This window comes from Musa acuminata, chromosome BXJ2-2, assembly GCF_036884655.1.
Source record: "Musa acuminata AAA Group cultivar baxijiao chromosome BXJ2-2, Cavendish_Baxijiao_AAA, whole genome shotgun sequence".
Lineage (NCBI taxonomy): Eukaryota > Viridiplantae > Streptophyta > Magnoliopsida > Zingiberales > Musaceae > Musa > Musa acuminata.
The window spans coordinates 27,735,265-27,752,626 of NC_088339.1; the positions used below are offsets into that span (position 1 = coordinate 27,735,265).

The 17,362-nt window shown below is 37.1% G+C and overlaps 2 protein-coding genes across 2 annotated transcripts; both read right to left on the reverse strand.

The window, feature by feature from the left end:
• Nucleotides 1-1,084: 1,084 nt before the first annotated feature.
• LOC135605764 (probable E3 ubiquitin-protein ligase LUL2) lies at nt 1,085-5,668 on the reverse strand. The gene is made up of 3 exons (XM_065096220.1): nt 4,915-5,668; nt 2,618-3,119; nt 1,085-1,480 (listed from the first exon to the last, which is right to left on the reverse strand). The coding sequence occupies exons 1-3, from the start codon at nt 5,475-5,477 to the stop codon at nt 1,346-1,348; spliced, it is 1,200 nt and encodes a 399-aa protein (XP_064952292.1). The 5' UTR covers nt 5,478-5,668; the 3' UTR covers nt 1,085-1,345.
• Nucleotides 5,669-8,654: 2,986 nt separating this feature from the next.
• LOC135605765 (phosphoglycerate mutase-like protein 1) lies at nt 8,655-16,783 on the reverse strand. The gene is made up of 10 exons (XM_065096221.1): nt 16,519-16,783; nt 15,644-15,705; nt 15,438-15,545; nt 12,492-12,571; nt 11,196-11,358; nt 10,827-10,901; nt 10,635-10,723; nt 9,074-9,193; nt 8,900-8,944; nt 8,655-8,823 (listed from the first exon to the last, which is right to left on the reverse strand). The coding sequence occupies exons 1-10, from the start codon at nt 16,727-16,729 to the stop codon at nt 8,805-8,807; spliced, it is 972 nt and encodes a 323-aa protein (XP_064952293.1). The 5' UTR covers nt 16,730-16,783; the 3' UTR covers nt 8,655-8,804.
• Nucleotides 16,784-17,362: the final 579 nt, after the last annotated feature.

Below are 17,362 nucleotides of genomic sequence, written 5' to 3' on the forward strand. Positions count from 1 at the left end.
GGGGTAGTTTGTGTGTGTGTGTGTGTGTGTGTGGAGGTTCCTCTTTCTGAAAGGAAGAGTTCGGAGAGCCCACCACCCCATGAGTGCAATGTGGTGGTTTGATTGATCTTTGAGAGTCATGCTTGGAGGACCACCGAGGGACTTTTGTACTGCTGTCAGGGGGAGTTTTACTGTCTTGTTACTGCATCTTCCTCCGGTGGAGGAATGGCCACTTCTTGTCGCCACAGATCTCTCATTGGGAGCTCACCAGGGTTTGTGGGACTGATGGGGGGACTTCTTGCTGAAGAACTCTGCTCTTGCTGAGTGAGAATATGTACTCTTTGCCCTGTTACTGCATCATTTTGAGTGGAGGAATCATTGGGAGCTCACCTACCTCTCTCTCTCTCAAAGCTAACCATTCATTGTTTTTTCTCTCCCTTGTCGACAATGAAGTTATAGGAAGTAATTTTCCTCGGAACACAGTGCAGGTTGAGTTGGATGCTGGACTAGCATCACTGGCTATGGTTACAAATGAGTATAACTATGCATGTGTGACTATGTTTGATAATAGTTTGATCAATATATTTGTCCCATCTAATATATTAAATACATATTTAACCAGCATTTTGCAGGTTATATATATATATATATATATATATGGTGAAGTTACATTTTTTATAATCTAAATTTGGCAAAATCTAGGACAATCTATTATCTAAACTTCAATTATGTCAAAAAAGAGAGAAATCATTTTAATATTATATAATAAAAGTCTGTTATTTCTACACATGTAAATTCCAAAAACAACATATAAACCCTGCAAAATCTAGTATAACATCAAAAAATTCTTATCTACTAAGATAGTTTAGTCCACAATTCTTACACATACATTTGGATTATATTCTTTACCATGACTAATGTTTCTAAACATGTGTTATGTTCCTCTTGGTGTTGCAAAGAACTCCTTTAGCAAGTGCTATTATTCATGCTTGATGACAATTACAAACATATTCTGTGATCACAAGTTATATAAAACAGTGTTGCCATCACTTGGAAGCAAATAGAACCTTTATACCAAACATATTGGTTGCATTTTAAGGTCAAGTGCACCAAAACATGCAAGCTACTATAGAAGAATAGATTGGAACAAATATGTACTTGAGTCTGACACATGGTGTTCTAACAGAGGCACCACAATCAAGCTAGCAGATATCAAGAATATACATCTGGTTTGCTCTTCCAAACAACAACATATTATTGTCAATCCTTACAGTCCTTTTTATACTCACAAAACCATGCATCCAACTAAATGGCCACACCATCTACTGATTCAACTTCCACGGGGCATCATCACACATTGACTAGATCAGCATTGTGGCTCTTGTTGCTGCTCCGCTGTGTTGTTAACCTTGATCTCCAGTAGCCGCTCTACCGGCTGCCTGCATATCGGGCATCGGTTTGTCTGGAACCTGAGAACCTTTGCGCAGTTGCTGCACATGCACTGCAAAAAAGCCAACAAAGGAAAATTAGTTCATGCTAGCAAAATTAAGATTGTCCAAGATGGCATGCTTTACATTTTTTATGATTATAGTTAGCAAGGTCACAGTGGTTTCAGCTTCCTAGGCTTAATCCTTAAAATTCAGATATTACAAGCTGCCAGTGTTGTGATGGACGATAAGCATGCCAAACATGCAGCAGAATAACTTGAAGTGACTGATTCCCCGAGTGTAACATGAGCAGATACAGCAAAAAGTATAAACTTATGATGTGCTAACCTATAAGAAGTAATTAAAAGCCAACTTTTTATTAGCTACAGATATCTAATGCATCTTTATGAGATGGTTCAAATCCACAAGTAGAAAAGGTAAGTGGATTGAAATTTTTTCAGTAAAAATTTGGTGTGGTGCGAATCCAAAAACTTAGCTTCAGCTAAGTCAACTTGAATTTCAAAATGCATAAGCTACATAATGAAAACCAGCTCTCTGAATGGCATGAATGAAAACAATTCAAAAGTGGAGAGAAGAAATTAATTACGCAAATACCTTGGTTTACAACTCAAACTAATCAAATTTGAATGTCAAGATATTACAAAAATTTTGAATGCAATTTGATTTAATGTACCTTCACAGAAGCTTATTGGCAACATTCATGATATAGGGGTGGGAAATGCATATCAAAAGTTTAACAGATACAAAAGCAAGTACAAAAGTTTTCCTAGCTAACATGCTGATTTATATAGTTCACCTTCCCATTTGACCGAAACTACTTTTTAAATACCATGTACTACCATGGAGCAATGTTAAACGATAACAAATGAACCTAAGACCAAAAGGAAGCAGCAGGATGACTCTGATTTTTGCCATCAAAACATACACACAGAAGAAATAATGATTATGCTGCCAATATCCATGATATTGCAGAATTTAGAAGCATACAAGGTGAATTAAATTTTTACGACGGTCAAAGTCACCATTAACTATTAATGCATTCCTTTCTAACATGACTAACAACTAGCATCCAATCTCTCTATGAACCAAAATTACCTTCTGAACACTACTGTTGTTAGATTTCTGGAAAATGTTGGCTATAAAAACTAGCATAAACAAGGACTATTTACAGAGTGAAAACTTTGACTTACCATGTGTCTGCAAGGGAGGACAGTGGTATCACGTGGTTCCGAAAGACAAATCACACATTCTTTTCCTGGGTCATTCCCATCAGTGTCATTATCAACCGAGTTCCCTATGCCATAAATCTCCTGCAGTTCATACCTGGTTTGGTTCACCCACAAGATCTGCTTCACCACACGAACATTATACTCACAGTTCTCTTTCTTCTCAAACACAGCCTGGGTAATTTGTGAGTTCGGAATTTCTAATTTCTGGTTCTCACCAACTGGCCCTTGATTACTAGACAGAGAAGCTTCTGCTTTTACAGCAAGGGGATACATACCCAGTTCTCCCCCTTTCATCAACTCGGCCTCATCAAAAATTGAGAAGTCAATTCCTGTCCCAGATGGTTGCCTGAACCTCTGACCCAAACCTTCCTTGAAAGATACTGTGACCGGTGCAAGCAAGTCCTCCTTTGTTGCAGTCACGTCACAATCTGTACCTTCTTTTGCAAAGAAGAACACAGTGATGCTGTTTACAGAAATTTTATAAACAACACAATGTTTAGATAAACTATTCTAAGGTATCATTGCATATTAAAATAAGTTACAAATAGGAGATACAGTATGAAGTATAAAGAGGTCATGTACTAATAGCGGTATGTATTAGGTTATTATCTTTTAAATTGATCATTCCTGATCCAATAGCACAGGGTCAAAGATCCTATTCTATCTTCAACAAAAATCTAGGACAAGATGGAATCACCGGGAAAGTGGTGCTAGCGAGTCAATGTCATGGATCATATAGGACAGGACATGGCCTAAAGAATGTGGATCTGAAAGCAGGCATTGAAGTAAAACTAGAACCATGCAAGAGGAGTGTGAGAAGGAGTTCGACACTCCATAAGACACTCAAACCTGGCATTTGGTCCTCCATGAGCTCGGCCCCTTTTCCTTGACTTTTTCCAGAGGCCACATCAGCCTTGGACACTAGCATTGGTAGAGACAACAAGTGCTGAGATTCATGTACAATTGTATTCATTTTTTACCAAGAAATTCTTGTTTGACTGCTGTAAAATGTATCTCCATTTTCCTACAGAATGGTTAAATCTATTAATCTACTCACTCAAAGCTTAATGTTATGATTTAAGTTACAATGATACAGGTGATACTTATATATTTGCTTTTTTCTTTTGTCATGCTTATAGCGTGCCAGGTTATGTGGTGTCAGTGCAGCATAGAAACCAACATGAACTATTCAACGTACTGGCGTGCCATGTCAAGTCGCAACTTCTATCCTCATTCAAAAATCTGATATTAGCAAACTTGAGATTGAGAAATTCTAATATAAGGAGACTGAACTTTGTATTCATTTCCAAGATTCATAGAAGCTGAGATTTGTATGTTACACTTCCACATGTCAGTTAAGCGAGCTAGTAGCACACACATGAATATGCATACATCTAATGGTTTATATAGGTGTAGAATGGTATTCATGTTTTGAGGCAGCTCTTTATTGAGAGCATCAATAGGGAAGGAAGAGAGAGAAGTCCATTCTACATCAACTTCTGAACTTAAAAAAGAAGTTATTTATGAAAGAGAAAAGTCAATTCTAATGGAAAATTGGGAAGATTAGGTCATATTCACAATAAATATGATCCCATCTTGCTTGATTCTCAACTAAAAGCAGTTTATAGTTGACCGGACCATCCTTTGGTATATAGAAAATTACAGTTGAAGGCAAAGGAATTGCCTTCAACTGTAATTTTCTATATCCTTTGGTACGAGGAGAGGTAGAGTAAGATTTAAAAAAAAATTAATAGAATCTATAAATAAATATTTAAGTACTCTGAACTTAATTAAACATATGGCTTCTTACCGATCTCAATGACGGAAAAAGATTCATGTAATCAATCAAAAATAGTTATGATTTACGGTATTGTTGTTGTTGTTGCCGTTCTTGTAGTACAGTTGAAGACATTTTGTTTTCAGGAAATAGTGTTGAACGCATGTAATGAATTATTTATCATTAAGATTATCAGCAAGGTTAAAGCATGAAGAAAACTCTTGTCAGCTTTACAAGAATCTAAAACTATGTCATCTAACAGTACCTCACAACAAAGGAGAGGTTGCCAAAATACAATTCTTTTTTGAGCACGCCAAGTTCAACTCATATGGCCATACTTCGTTAGAAATGTTGGATTAATCTCACCAGCAAAGTCCAAAATTTTTTTTGAAGGATATGAAGAGAAGGGCGTCAAACATATATATATGTACGAGCAATTATTTTCTATAGGCACAAGAAAGGTGGAAAGGAGGAACACCACCTTCCTGCAACGGTGGCATCGAACGTGAAGGCCACAAGGAATCGACCAGCGTTCTGCTCATCGGGCTCGACCCTGAGAGTCTCCTTCTTGATATTAATGTCGTTCCTGATGGTGACGGCCTTCTGGTGCTCAACGTACGTAAGCGGAGGAGGAGGGGGGCCGTATGGCGGATACCTCCCGCCGCCCACCCACCCCGGGTGGTGGGTCGGATACTCTCCATTGGGCCCGACGCCTCCGCCGCCGCGGTGGTGGTGATCGAATGACGCAAAAGGGGGCACCGGCATCGCCGGTGGCGGCGGTGGATAGTACCCGTACTGGTAGTACTGAGGGGGGTTAGGGCCGGGGTACTGCGGCGGGTAAGGCGTCACGGCGGCGAACACGTAGCGGTTGGCGGACGCCTCCGGCGGCTGCTGCGGCTGCGGCGGTTGTGGAGCAGGCGAAGGGCCGAAAGGGAGCGGATGGTGGTGGTGATGATGGTGACGGCCGGAGTTCCTCCGCCGAACACTACCAACCCCGGCGCCGTCGCCGCCTCCGCCGTTGCCGCTGCTCCCGGCGTTCCCCATTGGGCAACGAAATACCGATCGGGATCAGCTTCTCGCCTCGGCAAAATCTGACGGCTTTCAGGGATCAAGGAGAAGAACAGTAAAATTATACAAAGATCCGTTCTTGCAGCGATTTGATATCCAATTTAGGCGATTCCTCACAATCCAAACGGGGGTGGGGGAAAGGAGGAAAGAAGAGGAGGAACGCCAGGATGGAAGCCAGCACAAAACTTTCCCAAATCCACAACATTTTTACAAATGGGTCCTAATAATTTCAGAAATTATCAAACAAAGCCCTTTCCCTTTCGGCTTCTAAAGGTTCTATGTGTGAGTCCCCTAGAAGATTATAATTTCCAAAGAGGTCCCTCTCTGGGCGGGGGCGGGCGTTACCGAGAGAGAGAGAGAGAGAGAGAGGGGCCTCCATGCAAGATTCCCGAAATGAGTAGCTGAGGGACGCGTCGTCCGGTGGAGCGGATGTCGAGGAGATGGAGCCCATGTATTTTGCAACAAAATGATGGTGTCTATGGTTTTGATGCAAAAAACATCTGCTTGGATTGATAGATTCGATGAAAGTTAAGAATATTCTATCTATTATTATTCCTAAATAATTATAATTTGATCCACTTGTTCGTCAACAATAAGAGCTCTGTCTGACTTCAAGTCAAAATCAGAATCATAAAATCTAACTCGCCAATACTAACATGAGATGAGCAATGATGTCGTCAGATTTTGATCATCAATCTGATTTAATCAAATTGATTTAAGAGAGAAAGAAGTTTTAGTATAGATTGTCACTTAAATGATAGAAAATGATCCTATTTTATATCTCCGATTCGAGCTTAAAAAATAATGTTGGTATCTTGTTTCATTTAATTCGAGAAAGAAAAACATCTATATCCAGTGATAGGGCATACACTAGCGACACACGCCGTCAGGTAGTGATCCACAGCCACATCATCATCGGGGGTCCTATAGAGCCAAGGTGATAGAACATGTCGGATTCAGATCGATGTCATGCGTGGTACACTGAGCGGTATGATGTTATCTCGAAAAGTCTGAGGTGGTGTCGCTCGCCGTTGACTCATAGGATATTATTTCGGAAAGCTCAGGACGATGTCGCAAGGTACATGGCCCCCTTGAAAGCCTGGGGCGATGCCATTTGGCACCGATTTGTGTGGGCATCCGACGCCTACATGGTAAGTACGAGTCAACCGCCCCAACGGTCGACGGTCATTAATCGATCGAGTACGATCGACTCTGTACGCATGTATAAAAACTCACCCCCTAGTAAGTGTAAAGGGGGGAAAAACTCGAAGACAGAAGGCTAACTTAATATTCGAAGGGGTTAGGTCGAGAAACCTCTCGATCTCGACCTGCGTGCAGGGATCCGACTATCACACGATGAGATGCCAGACACGGGAAGACCGACGTCCATCTTTGCTACCCGAACGTTAGACCGAACAACCTTGCGCATCTGAAGTCGAACCTAGCCGTGTATCATCTAATATCTTGCTTTCTCTATTCTCGTAAAAGATTGTATCGTAAGTTTATACGGTAAAACCCCTCAACTTTCAAATTAGTTGGGCCGATAGTTGTTGATGAAAAAATAAAAGATCTTAAATAGCTTAAGAGTTTAGAATGCTTCCAATAGAAACGTGTTGGAGAGGTTGCTTTTATATTATTGGTGTTGTAATCGTGGATTTAATAGAACTTTTTCTTTGAACGTCTTGTTAATGTGACATGTCTAAGTCGATGTTAACTTAATTCAGCATGACGAGTCCTAATGGATCAAATACAATTATTACATCATTAACCTTCCATTGTGTTTGGGGTTAAAGGTTAACCTGTTCTTATGCATAATGTCCATCTTGAGACCTCAATAATTATTTGTATATCTTAAATGGTGTCTCGATGCTTTCTTATTCTAAGTGAATCCACTATATGCAAAGGAATATATTGGTTGCATCCAAAACTTCTGGTGGACACGTCAAATATCTGGTGTCTTATATCGGGTGGACACATCACATGTAAATGGGTTAATTATATATTTTTATAATTTTAAAAATAAAATAAATTATCTTATTTATCTTAATATCGTTAATTATATTGAAGGAAAATATAACATATGACACTATGTGCTGGATTGACACAAAAGTAATAGACAAAAGAATAATTTTAATATTCCTTTTGTTTCTAATTATTTGATCAACAAAAAGATAATTTCGTGAAATCGAAAATGGAAGGAATGCTAAAATTTATTAACTTTTTGCTTATCACTTTCGTGTAGATGTAGTATATGGTATCTATTTTTCATCAATACAACTGATAATGTTAGAACAAATAAAATTATTTATTTCACTTTTAGAATTATAAAGATTTTAATATAATTTTTTAAATTATAAGAATCATAATACTAATAGGATCAAATATACAAGATAATATATAATTAGCCTTATACAACGAAATACTTTGATTCTTTTTCGATACTATTTATATTTTTTTATTATGGACGGATGCATCATAAAACACCTTAGTTACATCGAGTGCTTCAAGAATTTTTAGCTAGACAAACGTATAACATGCTGGGAGAGACTTTTGTGGCATCATGCATGTTAAACATATATGATCTAGTAACATATTTTTTTTTTATGTTAAGCATATAAATAAACACTTCGGTTTATTTATTTTTATGTTCTAAACAAATACACATAAATGGGTCACCTTGATCCAATTGAATACGTTAATTTTCTTTTTTTTATGTGGAAAGAGGCTACTAGTCGTGTTGAATACCTTATATATATATATATATATATATATATATATATATATATATATATATATATATATATATATATATATATATATATATATATATATATATATATATATATATACTACCGTGGAGGGAATGGAATACTTTGGACACGTCATGCGCTCTAGAGGAGGAAACATCGGTCTTCGGCGCAATGGATGAAGTTAACGTTTGAGGCATATGTTGTCGCAAAGGAATACGTGGGTACAGTGCAACTATTGAAGAGCGACAGCAGATTTGGATAGGTTAGTTGGGTCATACCTAATATCCAAATCTAACTACTTTAGGTGACCAAAACAAAACCGCTCATACCTAATACCCTATTTTACTAGGAGGGCAAAAAGTATTTATATCTCATCTCTCTATAAGAGACAGAATTGTACGAGTTGACTAAAGTTCTTGCAAAACTTTGAGATTAAAAATTTCTTTCGTATGAGAATCCACAACATAATGCTTCCATACAAGCCCAAAGATCCAGACTGCGAGACAACCCAACTAATAGATCACATCATTTGTGATATGAAAATATTCAAGGATCAATCTGAACCAAGCATACTGTAAAATAAAATCCTGATGCATGATTAGCCGATAACTGACTCAGAAAACAATGAACAACAGGAGAATTTCTCACCTTCTGTCAACCAATACCATGGATCGCAGCTCACAGTTCGCAAAGCTGTGAAACAATAAGTGAACAATAGAAGAAGTCAGATTTTCCATCACAACTAAACACCGTAGCTTGTCCCAATAAAAATCTTAGCCCTTGATTAGAAGATACCAACAAAATGATTCCATTAACACTTACTGTTTGCCAATTTCCTCCTTAACAATAGGATGACAGTCGCCACCAAACATTTGTAAGGTATGAAACAAGAATCCACTATGGCTAACAATAGCAATCTCCTTCTCTTTACGTGTCCACAACCTGAAGTCAACGAGGAAAGTAAGTTGCATCTAGTTTCATTCTTTCCTCTGTTAAGAGACATTTTATGCTACAAGTCCATTTCTACCGCAACCAAGAACTTCGTTCAGATAAAGTTCAATTTTGTCAGGGAATATAACGGATGAAGATCTGAGACCTTGAGAGAGCACAGAATAATATACACCTCTGACAGTTTGACATCTTGAAGAGAATAAAGTTTTGCTAAGACAGGTTTCTAATAAACCAATTTATGTTATAACTACAAGGTCACTGTAAACTCAAAATGCTAAAGAATGCCATTTTTTATGGATATTACAGAACGACTCCATTTTTTTCACTATATTAACTTCTACAAAACACAATATCCTTTTTAGTTTTTCTTTTTCTTAATTAAGCTGTTCTTAAGAAGTGAAGATTGACCAGTAACAAGAAAATAATAATAATTTATCAATAAAGTATTGTCTCATCAAAACTTCAATATGGTTCAGCTTGTAAGCTTTTTGGTTTATGCCATGTTGGAAATTAAACAAAATACAATGAACATTTTATTGGAAGTTCCTTTGTTCCCCCAAAGTTAATTTATTCTTCGGTAAAATCTTAAAATACTACAGTTTGATGTGTGATTATAAACTAAAATGATCTGGATAATTTAAAATTAGCATCTTCATAAGAAAAAGAGACCTTAAAAATCAAAGTGAATAAAAGGTGATCATATGTCACAAGATAAACAAAGAGTCAGTATATCACTCTCCTAATGAATAGCTCTCAAGAAATGTAATATAACAACACAAATTCACATGTACAAAGCAAAGGAACAACTATTAACATGGAAATGTAAAGAATATTAATCTTGAGAAGATGATAAATAATAGTTTAAGATGGTATAGAAGAAGTGAAACCTATGTATACGGTCATTAGAAGAAGTGAAATGATTAATGTTAGTGGCAAGAAGAAAGGCAAAGAAAGACCTAAAAGGACCTTAATAAAATTATAAAAACTATAAATAAAAATTTCAATATTCTAAACTTAACTAAACATATGATTTTTTATATATCCTAATGACGACAAAAGATCCAAATAGCCGATCCTAAATTATTGAGACTTTCGTCTTTGTTGTTGTTGTTATTAATCTTTCACATCAATAGTAAAAGAAAATGTTCAAGATACAAGAATGGTAGAGAACTTCCATAAAAACAAATTTATAATTTATATATGAATGAACCATAATTAAAAAACATAAAAATAATTGGGCAACAATAAGTATGTAATTACAAGGGCAGGAAGAACAGAGGCAAAGGCGATCAGTAGATTAGTTCATTAAAATTGGTAATGATATTCAGAAGAAAAGAGGCAATTGAAACTTAAAATTAATCTTCTGTGTGGACAGAACCAAAAAATGACAGTCAATTGTTGTTCATGAAAACTTTTGAGCCCTAAATAATACCAGTTAATAAATTTCACTCCTCTAGCTGCAACCTCCTCATTGGCCTCTCTGATGTCTGCTTTCCACAAGATGTCTTCATCATTTTCTATCTGAAAAGAGAGCCCCAATTTAATATAATGTGCCAACAAAGATGAATTTCCACAAAACTTTATCCAATCATCAAATGAACCATCAACAGGATTAAGTACTTGCCAAAGAAAAATCAATAGCTGGAAAAAGCTGCCGATACTCGCTTATACTGCTCCTCTTATCACAAGGGTGAACTCCCTGCAATCAGTGTACATCTTCTACATAAGAAAGTCAACTATCAACTTTATTAAAGAATGACAGTTAATAGAACTCGATATATGTTTCATATAAATAAATTATTCATGTTATATATTAATATTCACTGAATGAGGACAGACTCCAAACTGGATCTTAACTTCATAATCAACAAGTAGACTCAACAAAGGGAACTATGATGAATTAGACAATAGAAGTACTCTTGTAAATTGAGCTTTCAAATGTAACGAATAAAAGACTGAATAAATCATCAACTCATAGAAAGGCAAGGCATACCAAGTGCTCTCGGCAATATTCAACTGCTATAAATGGTGGGCAGTTCAAACTGGAAATTGCGGGCCGTCGACTCTTCCCAGCATTTTCAACCATTAAGGCTGGTGTGTTATTTACATCGCTTTGGCTGTCACCTCCAAACACCCCAACCGCAGTTTGCATTGTCCTGCAATATATTTTTTGTCATTATAAGAGACTACAATGGAGCCACAATTTAACTACATTTTCCAGATGCACTGACAAAATATAAACTATGATACCGAAGAAAATGAAACTAACTACACCATAATCAACTCATCCTTGCAGAAACAAAAAGATGATTCAAAGATTTTAATTCATTCATATTCCTAACAGAGCATTTTGCTATTGGAATTTGTAATACTGTTGTGAATAACATTCATAATGAGTATCGATAATCCTTATGAAATTTTTAGTACGATAATTCATAATTAGTAAAGATAATTTGCAATCTCATTTCTAGTAAGAAATTTGGGCTCATCTCAACATCTCATTTCAAAATGTGTGCCTTACACTTGTCCCCTCATGAAAAAATTTAGTTCCTTTGGCATTGATAGGTTTCCCTGCCTATGTGGATCAATTCAACATCACATAACAATCCAATGTAACTAGAAAGAATGTGGATGATATTCTTAGAATGAGTTGATATTCTTATAAAGCAATAACAGTGGTAATAAACAAGGAGAATCACATAAAATTATAAACCAAAAGACAAACCAAACAATTTCCGTCAAACCTCTATATCTTCTCAATTTCAAATTGTATTGGCATAACCTTTGTAAAGCATGAAATGTGGAATTGACTTTCCATGACAGAAGTACTTTAGAAACACCAATCTATGAGTTCAAGAGGTTTGACGACTGAAAGAAATTCTCATACACTACATTGGTTCATGCCAATAAACAGTAGAAAAGTCCTCGTTAGCTATATGTACATTTATAAATCGATCTATGCCAACACATTGTATGCAACTATGCATCATATACACCGAACCCATGGCAAAATTTCATGATATTGTATAACAGTTTCTTCATTGATGTTCTAAAGAATCCGAATGCTTCAACATGATAGGGTGTCCCCTTCATAATACTTGTAGATATAAATTGTACTAAGCCCAATAATTCTACCAATATTTTCAGCACATAAAGAAGTGAAATATGAGGACTAAACATGTCCTCCTTGTACATCTTGGTTCTTAAAGTGCAGTAGGAATTTACAAATGAAAAAAGGGACAATATTTCATATTTCATATCAATAAAATACTTATGTCAAGACATGTACCTTAACAAAGGAGATGTAATAACCAATTCAATTTTCTTAGATAGGCCACAAGCTTTAATGTGTTTACGGAGACTATCAACCTGGAAAAAATAGTGTAAATCATTGTGAATCAGTTTCAATACTTGGAGATAAGACTGCATATATTGACTGTACCCAGACCCTGCATTGGTGGAGCCTTGGTACGCCCCTTTTTTTTATTGTGGAATCAGTTTTACAATAACATGCAGAATATGCATAGGTTAGAATCAGAACAAAGATGTCTGAATAAGTTGAACAGGCATCTAAGTTACCATACACAAAATTGCTAAACATAAACCAAACAATGGGATTACTTTTCCAAATAATGCTCAACCATCTTTTATGTTGGTTTGGATAGATTTTGTATTTACAACTTTTTCCTGGCCTCTCACAACGTATTCAAGCCACATTCCAGTCATATATCAATCTCTACCACATTTACATCCATGAATGAAATCATGCAGTGATCTAACACCCTATAGCCGCAATTCTAATTTCCCCATATGGTTCAAGACCCTCCAAATTGCATTTCACACCCATTCCTCACATTATTAAGTAAATGTTGCATTATCTTTCTTTGGTGGAATTATTCATTTCTTGCCACATCTTAAACATTCTTCCAAAGTTCAAACTTTGCCATGACATGTACCAAGTCCAATACTGCTTTGTGTCTTGGAATCTGTGGCCTAAATGTACCTCCCTATTAGCATCCACTCAAGTTCATATACACCACACAATTTTATTTCTTCTCCACGTGGGGCCATTTTGGGATATCACAATCTCCACGATTTGAATCATTAATGTTAGCCATGTGCAACTGAATATTCCACTAGCTATTGAAGAATTTGTAGGGCATGACAAGAAGACTGCTACTGTTGCAATCCATGGTACCCTATTGCTTGATAAGGTATCACTCGCACTGAATCATTAATGTTTTTAAAGCATCAGAAGTGACCTTGCATATTCCACTAGTTTCGATCCTCTCATAGCCTTTCAATTTCAAAGGTACAAGTCTGTACTTTTATCTCTTTTCAATACGTATCACAACCCAAGTAGTTCATCTCTCACCAGTTTGGTTATTTTACAGCATTACATGTAGGGTGGTAATTCATGACCCGACAAGTCAATGCAACAAAAGCCGACATGGCATTAGTAGGTTTGTGTTTGGTTTATATGTTTGGGGTCATAAAATGGTTGACAACCCAATTATTAAATGAATTGGATTTGAATTTAAAGAATTGACATGATTGACCCAAACAGATTTAATTAATAATTATGTCAAAATTGTTAAACAGTCTTTACAGCTTAGTGTGTCAAATAAATGTATGGCTCTTATAAATAGGTCAAGTTGTGTCATTATCAAATTTGTAAAGTATGTGTTGAGTTTGGATCATATAAGCATTCCAAATCTTGTTGAAAATATATATACAAATATGAAGAATTGAAAAAATGAGATCTCAACTAGAGGTAGGAAATGGCCAGATTAGGTTGAGTTCACTTGATGCTAATCCGAGCCTAACCTGACCTGCCAATAAGCCAAATATTCTTGATCCAGATTTAAAACATATAACTAGCATATAGGGTTAAACCATACTATCAAGGTAACATATGCCTGACCAAAATTTAACCCATCCCATCCCACCAGTGGTTAATAACTGTTGACCCAGACCAAAGACATGAACCCAATGGGTCATCTTAAATGGGTATGGTCTAGGTCAATTTGCACTTACCCAAAGGGTTTAAGTTAAGAATCCATTCATAATCTCACCAAATATTGACAAAAGATAGATTTGTCATTTTTTTCTTAGGAAATCACTCTTAATGTGTGGAAATTGATTATAGAGTTCTAGTCATCTTTTTCTTGGTCCAATGGCATCATCAAATGCAAGGCACACTAACATTGGCAACAGAATAACTTCAATGTGTAATTTCAGTGTCAGGACCACAAGTATCCTGAACATTTTGCAAACTAGTCCTATGTTATTCCTTGTGTTAAACTGTGTCAAACCTTTTAACACCGCCAAACCTAGCCAGGTGTTATAGCAGTTCGTCTCTACTAATCTGCAACATGAGTGGCTGTTAGAGATGGCATTGTGTTAGGTACTAATGAATTTCACCAGAAACTGACTATCTAGTAACCTAGGCCCCTGAAGTCAAATCCAAACCCGATTTGGTTACGTACTTTCTACCCAAACTCATTTAAAAGGTAATTGAATCCAATTTGAGCTTGATCAGATGGACCCAGTCACCTAAGTACCCAAAAAGCTCAACCATTGTCATCCCCACCTCATATTAAGAAAGACAATGTAGGGTGCCCAAACATAAACCCAAATCTGACTATCTAGGCACTTGAGCCACAGAGAGAGCCTGGACCCATCTCTGAATCAAGTGCCTACTTTCCTACTTTCACCCATCCCAAACTAGACTAAAGGGTACCCACCAAAAGAAGTTACAGAAATTTATCAATAGAATATACCATAGAGAGCTGCAGATATTATCATGAGAGCATAAAATAAAGCTTTCGTCTCAATTCATATTTAGTTGCAAGAATCTACATTTGTGAAACTGCTGGAACTTACACATAAATGCTGCATTAACATCAAGAAAACTGCAAGTGATTAACAGCTTTTATCAGTAATATATTTTTCACACAATTTTCCGCAAGCAGTAATGTCAAGATACCATTTTGTATCTCATAAATTATTTGTTAAATCAAATAGGGTATATTAATTGCAGAAGCCCACATCAAATGCACACACAAAAATTATGACAAAAAAAGCTGTGCACCAGTGCACCAAAAATTCTTTGACTTCGTATTGGAATCAATAAGAGATAGACTACTCAAACAAGTGATGTGCAGGAAATAAAGAGAAACAGTGTATTTGCTCTAATTGTGATATAATAAAACCAAAAAAACATCGACTGCACCTGATCCCATCCCAATGGAGTAAGATGTGCATCAAAAAGTTCTGGAGATAAGTATGCTTTGTAGTCCTTCTCGCCTTCCACATTATGAATGCCCTGTGCATGCCTAACCTACACACAAATTTTGGATATTATAGATTAAACTTTCAGGCCTGAGAGTTTGCTTTGAAACAAGAGATTTATGGATAAAATATTTAGTTATAACAAACCACGTGCACAGTTTTGCAACGCTGCAAAGGAAACAAGCTTGAACCAGTGACATCATCCATCTCTGCAGCCAAATTGAGAAACTTGAAACAAATTCAGGGAAAAAAAACATGAGCAACATGTCTCATGTTATATCATATGGAATCTTCACGAATTACGAATTTCATGAAAGTCATGTAAGACAAAGTTCCTATCACCATAGGTTCATATTGGCCATTCCGATCATAATTGGTTTATTCCTTTTACCGACATATTTTGAAAAAATGCTCTGAAGATACTAACATAAATAGAAGTAGAAGTTCGGTTCCAACAACCAGGCATATCAAATAGATTCCTTCCCACCGACATGTAAGAAAATGTGCAAGTGAAATAGGGTGGTGAAAGATTAGCATTTTTCCGTGTAGTTGGCATGGGATGTCGGACAATTTAAATTTAATATGGCAAGTAGCATGTAGTTTGACCCTTGCTACCTTAAATAGGCACAACGTCTACTCACTTCCCATTGTAGACCCTGTACCTTGCTCTCATCTACAAGCACGCATGCGTTACCAGTGATCGAAGCCAAGCCTGACATCCCTAATGACCTTTTTCAAGATTCAGGTCTGCCTTAGTCGTCATTCAAGATTTCACGTAGATATGTGCAAATCTTGAAAAAGAAACAGATCAAGATCTAAAAGTGATGTACACAAAATCGTCCAACAGACCGATCTAACAGCACGCAATTAGCGGATTGCCCTAACGCACAACTACAAGATTCCCAATTCGGGCCAGTTAAAGAAACGCAAATTCAAGAAGCGCAATCGCAAAGAAGTAAACAGGCAAGCAAGCAAAGAGGCATAAAGAACACGAGACCAGGAAGGAGGGCGTCTTAGTTTACCTGACAAGCCGGATGTGCAGCGGACGGGAGCCGAAGCGGCAAGCCGGCGTGGCCAAGACAAGGAAGGGGAAGGAGGCGGCGGGCGACGAAGAAATGGTGGGAGGGAGGTAATCGGAAGATGGGTTTTGCGGCGGTGATAGCAGCGATGGTTGGTTGTGGCGATGAAGACAGAGGAGGACGATGAGGGCGAGGCGAAGACGGAATGGGTCATATCCAAGTGCGGGCTTCAATTCGTGCGGTTTGGGGCGAGACGGGGGGAATCGTGCCCCACTTTTCAGGGAACTCGCATCGATGCATCCACGTAGGACAAAAACAAACAAAAGCGCCTGCCCAACAGAAACACCACGTGCAAATGCGTGCAGACCGCACACACTGCTTAACGTGGGCCCATCACTAGGTTATTCACGTGGCTAGTAGACAGTGGACACGTAAAAAGAAAACAGCAAAAGAAAAACAAACAGAAAACCCCTTTCCTACGTGAAAACAAATGGCGTGAAGAGTAAGTAACACCGCGGCTCTGCTTCGGGCCCCACCAATGACGCCATTCATGTGGCTGGTAGACATCGGGCACGTAAACTGAAAAAAAAATAAAAATAAAAAATCATGAGCGAATTTCCAGAAAAAGTCTTACGCTTGAAAATTTTCAGCATGACATTTTAATTTTAATTTTTTTCATAAAACATCCTTAAACTAATGAAAAGATTATTTTATCCGTATCAAGGTTTGACGTACCGAAACGTATCATTCGGTATAATCGATACGTATCGATTTGATAGAGGATCGATATATATGATACATTGATACAGTTTCGTATATTATGTGTCGGTACATTCGATACATTTCA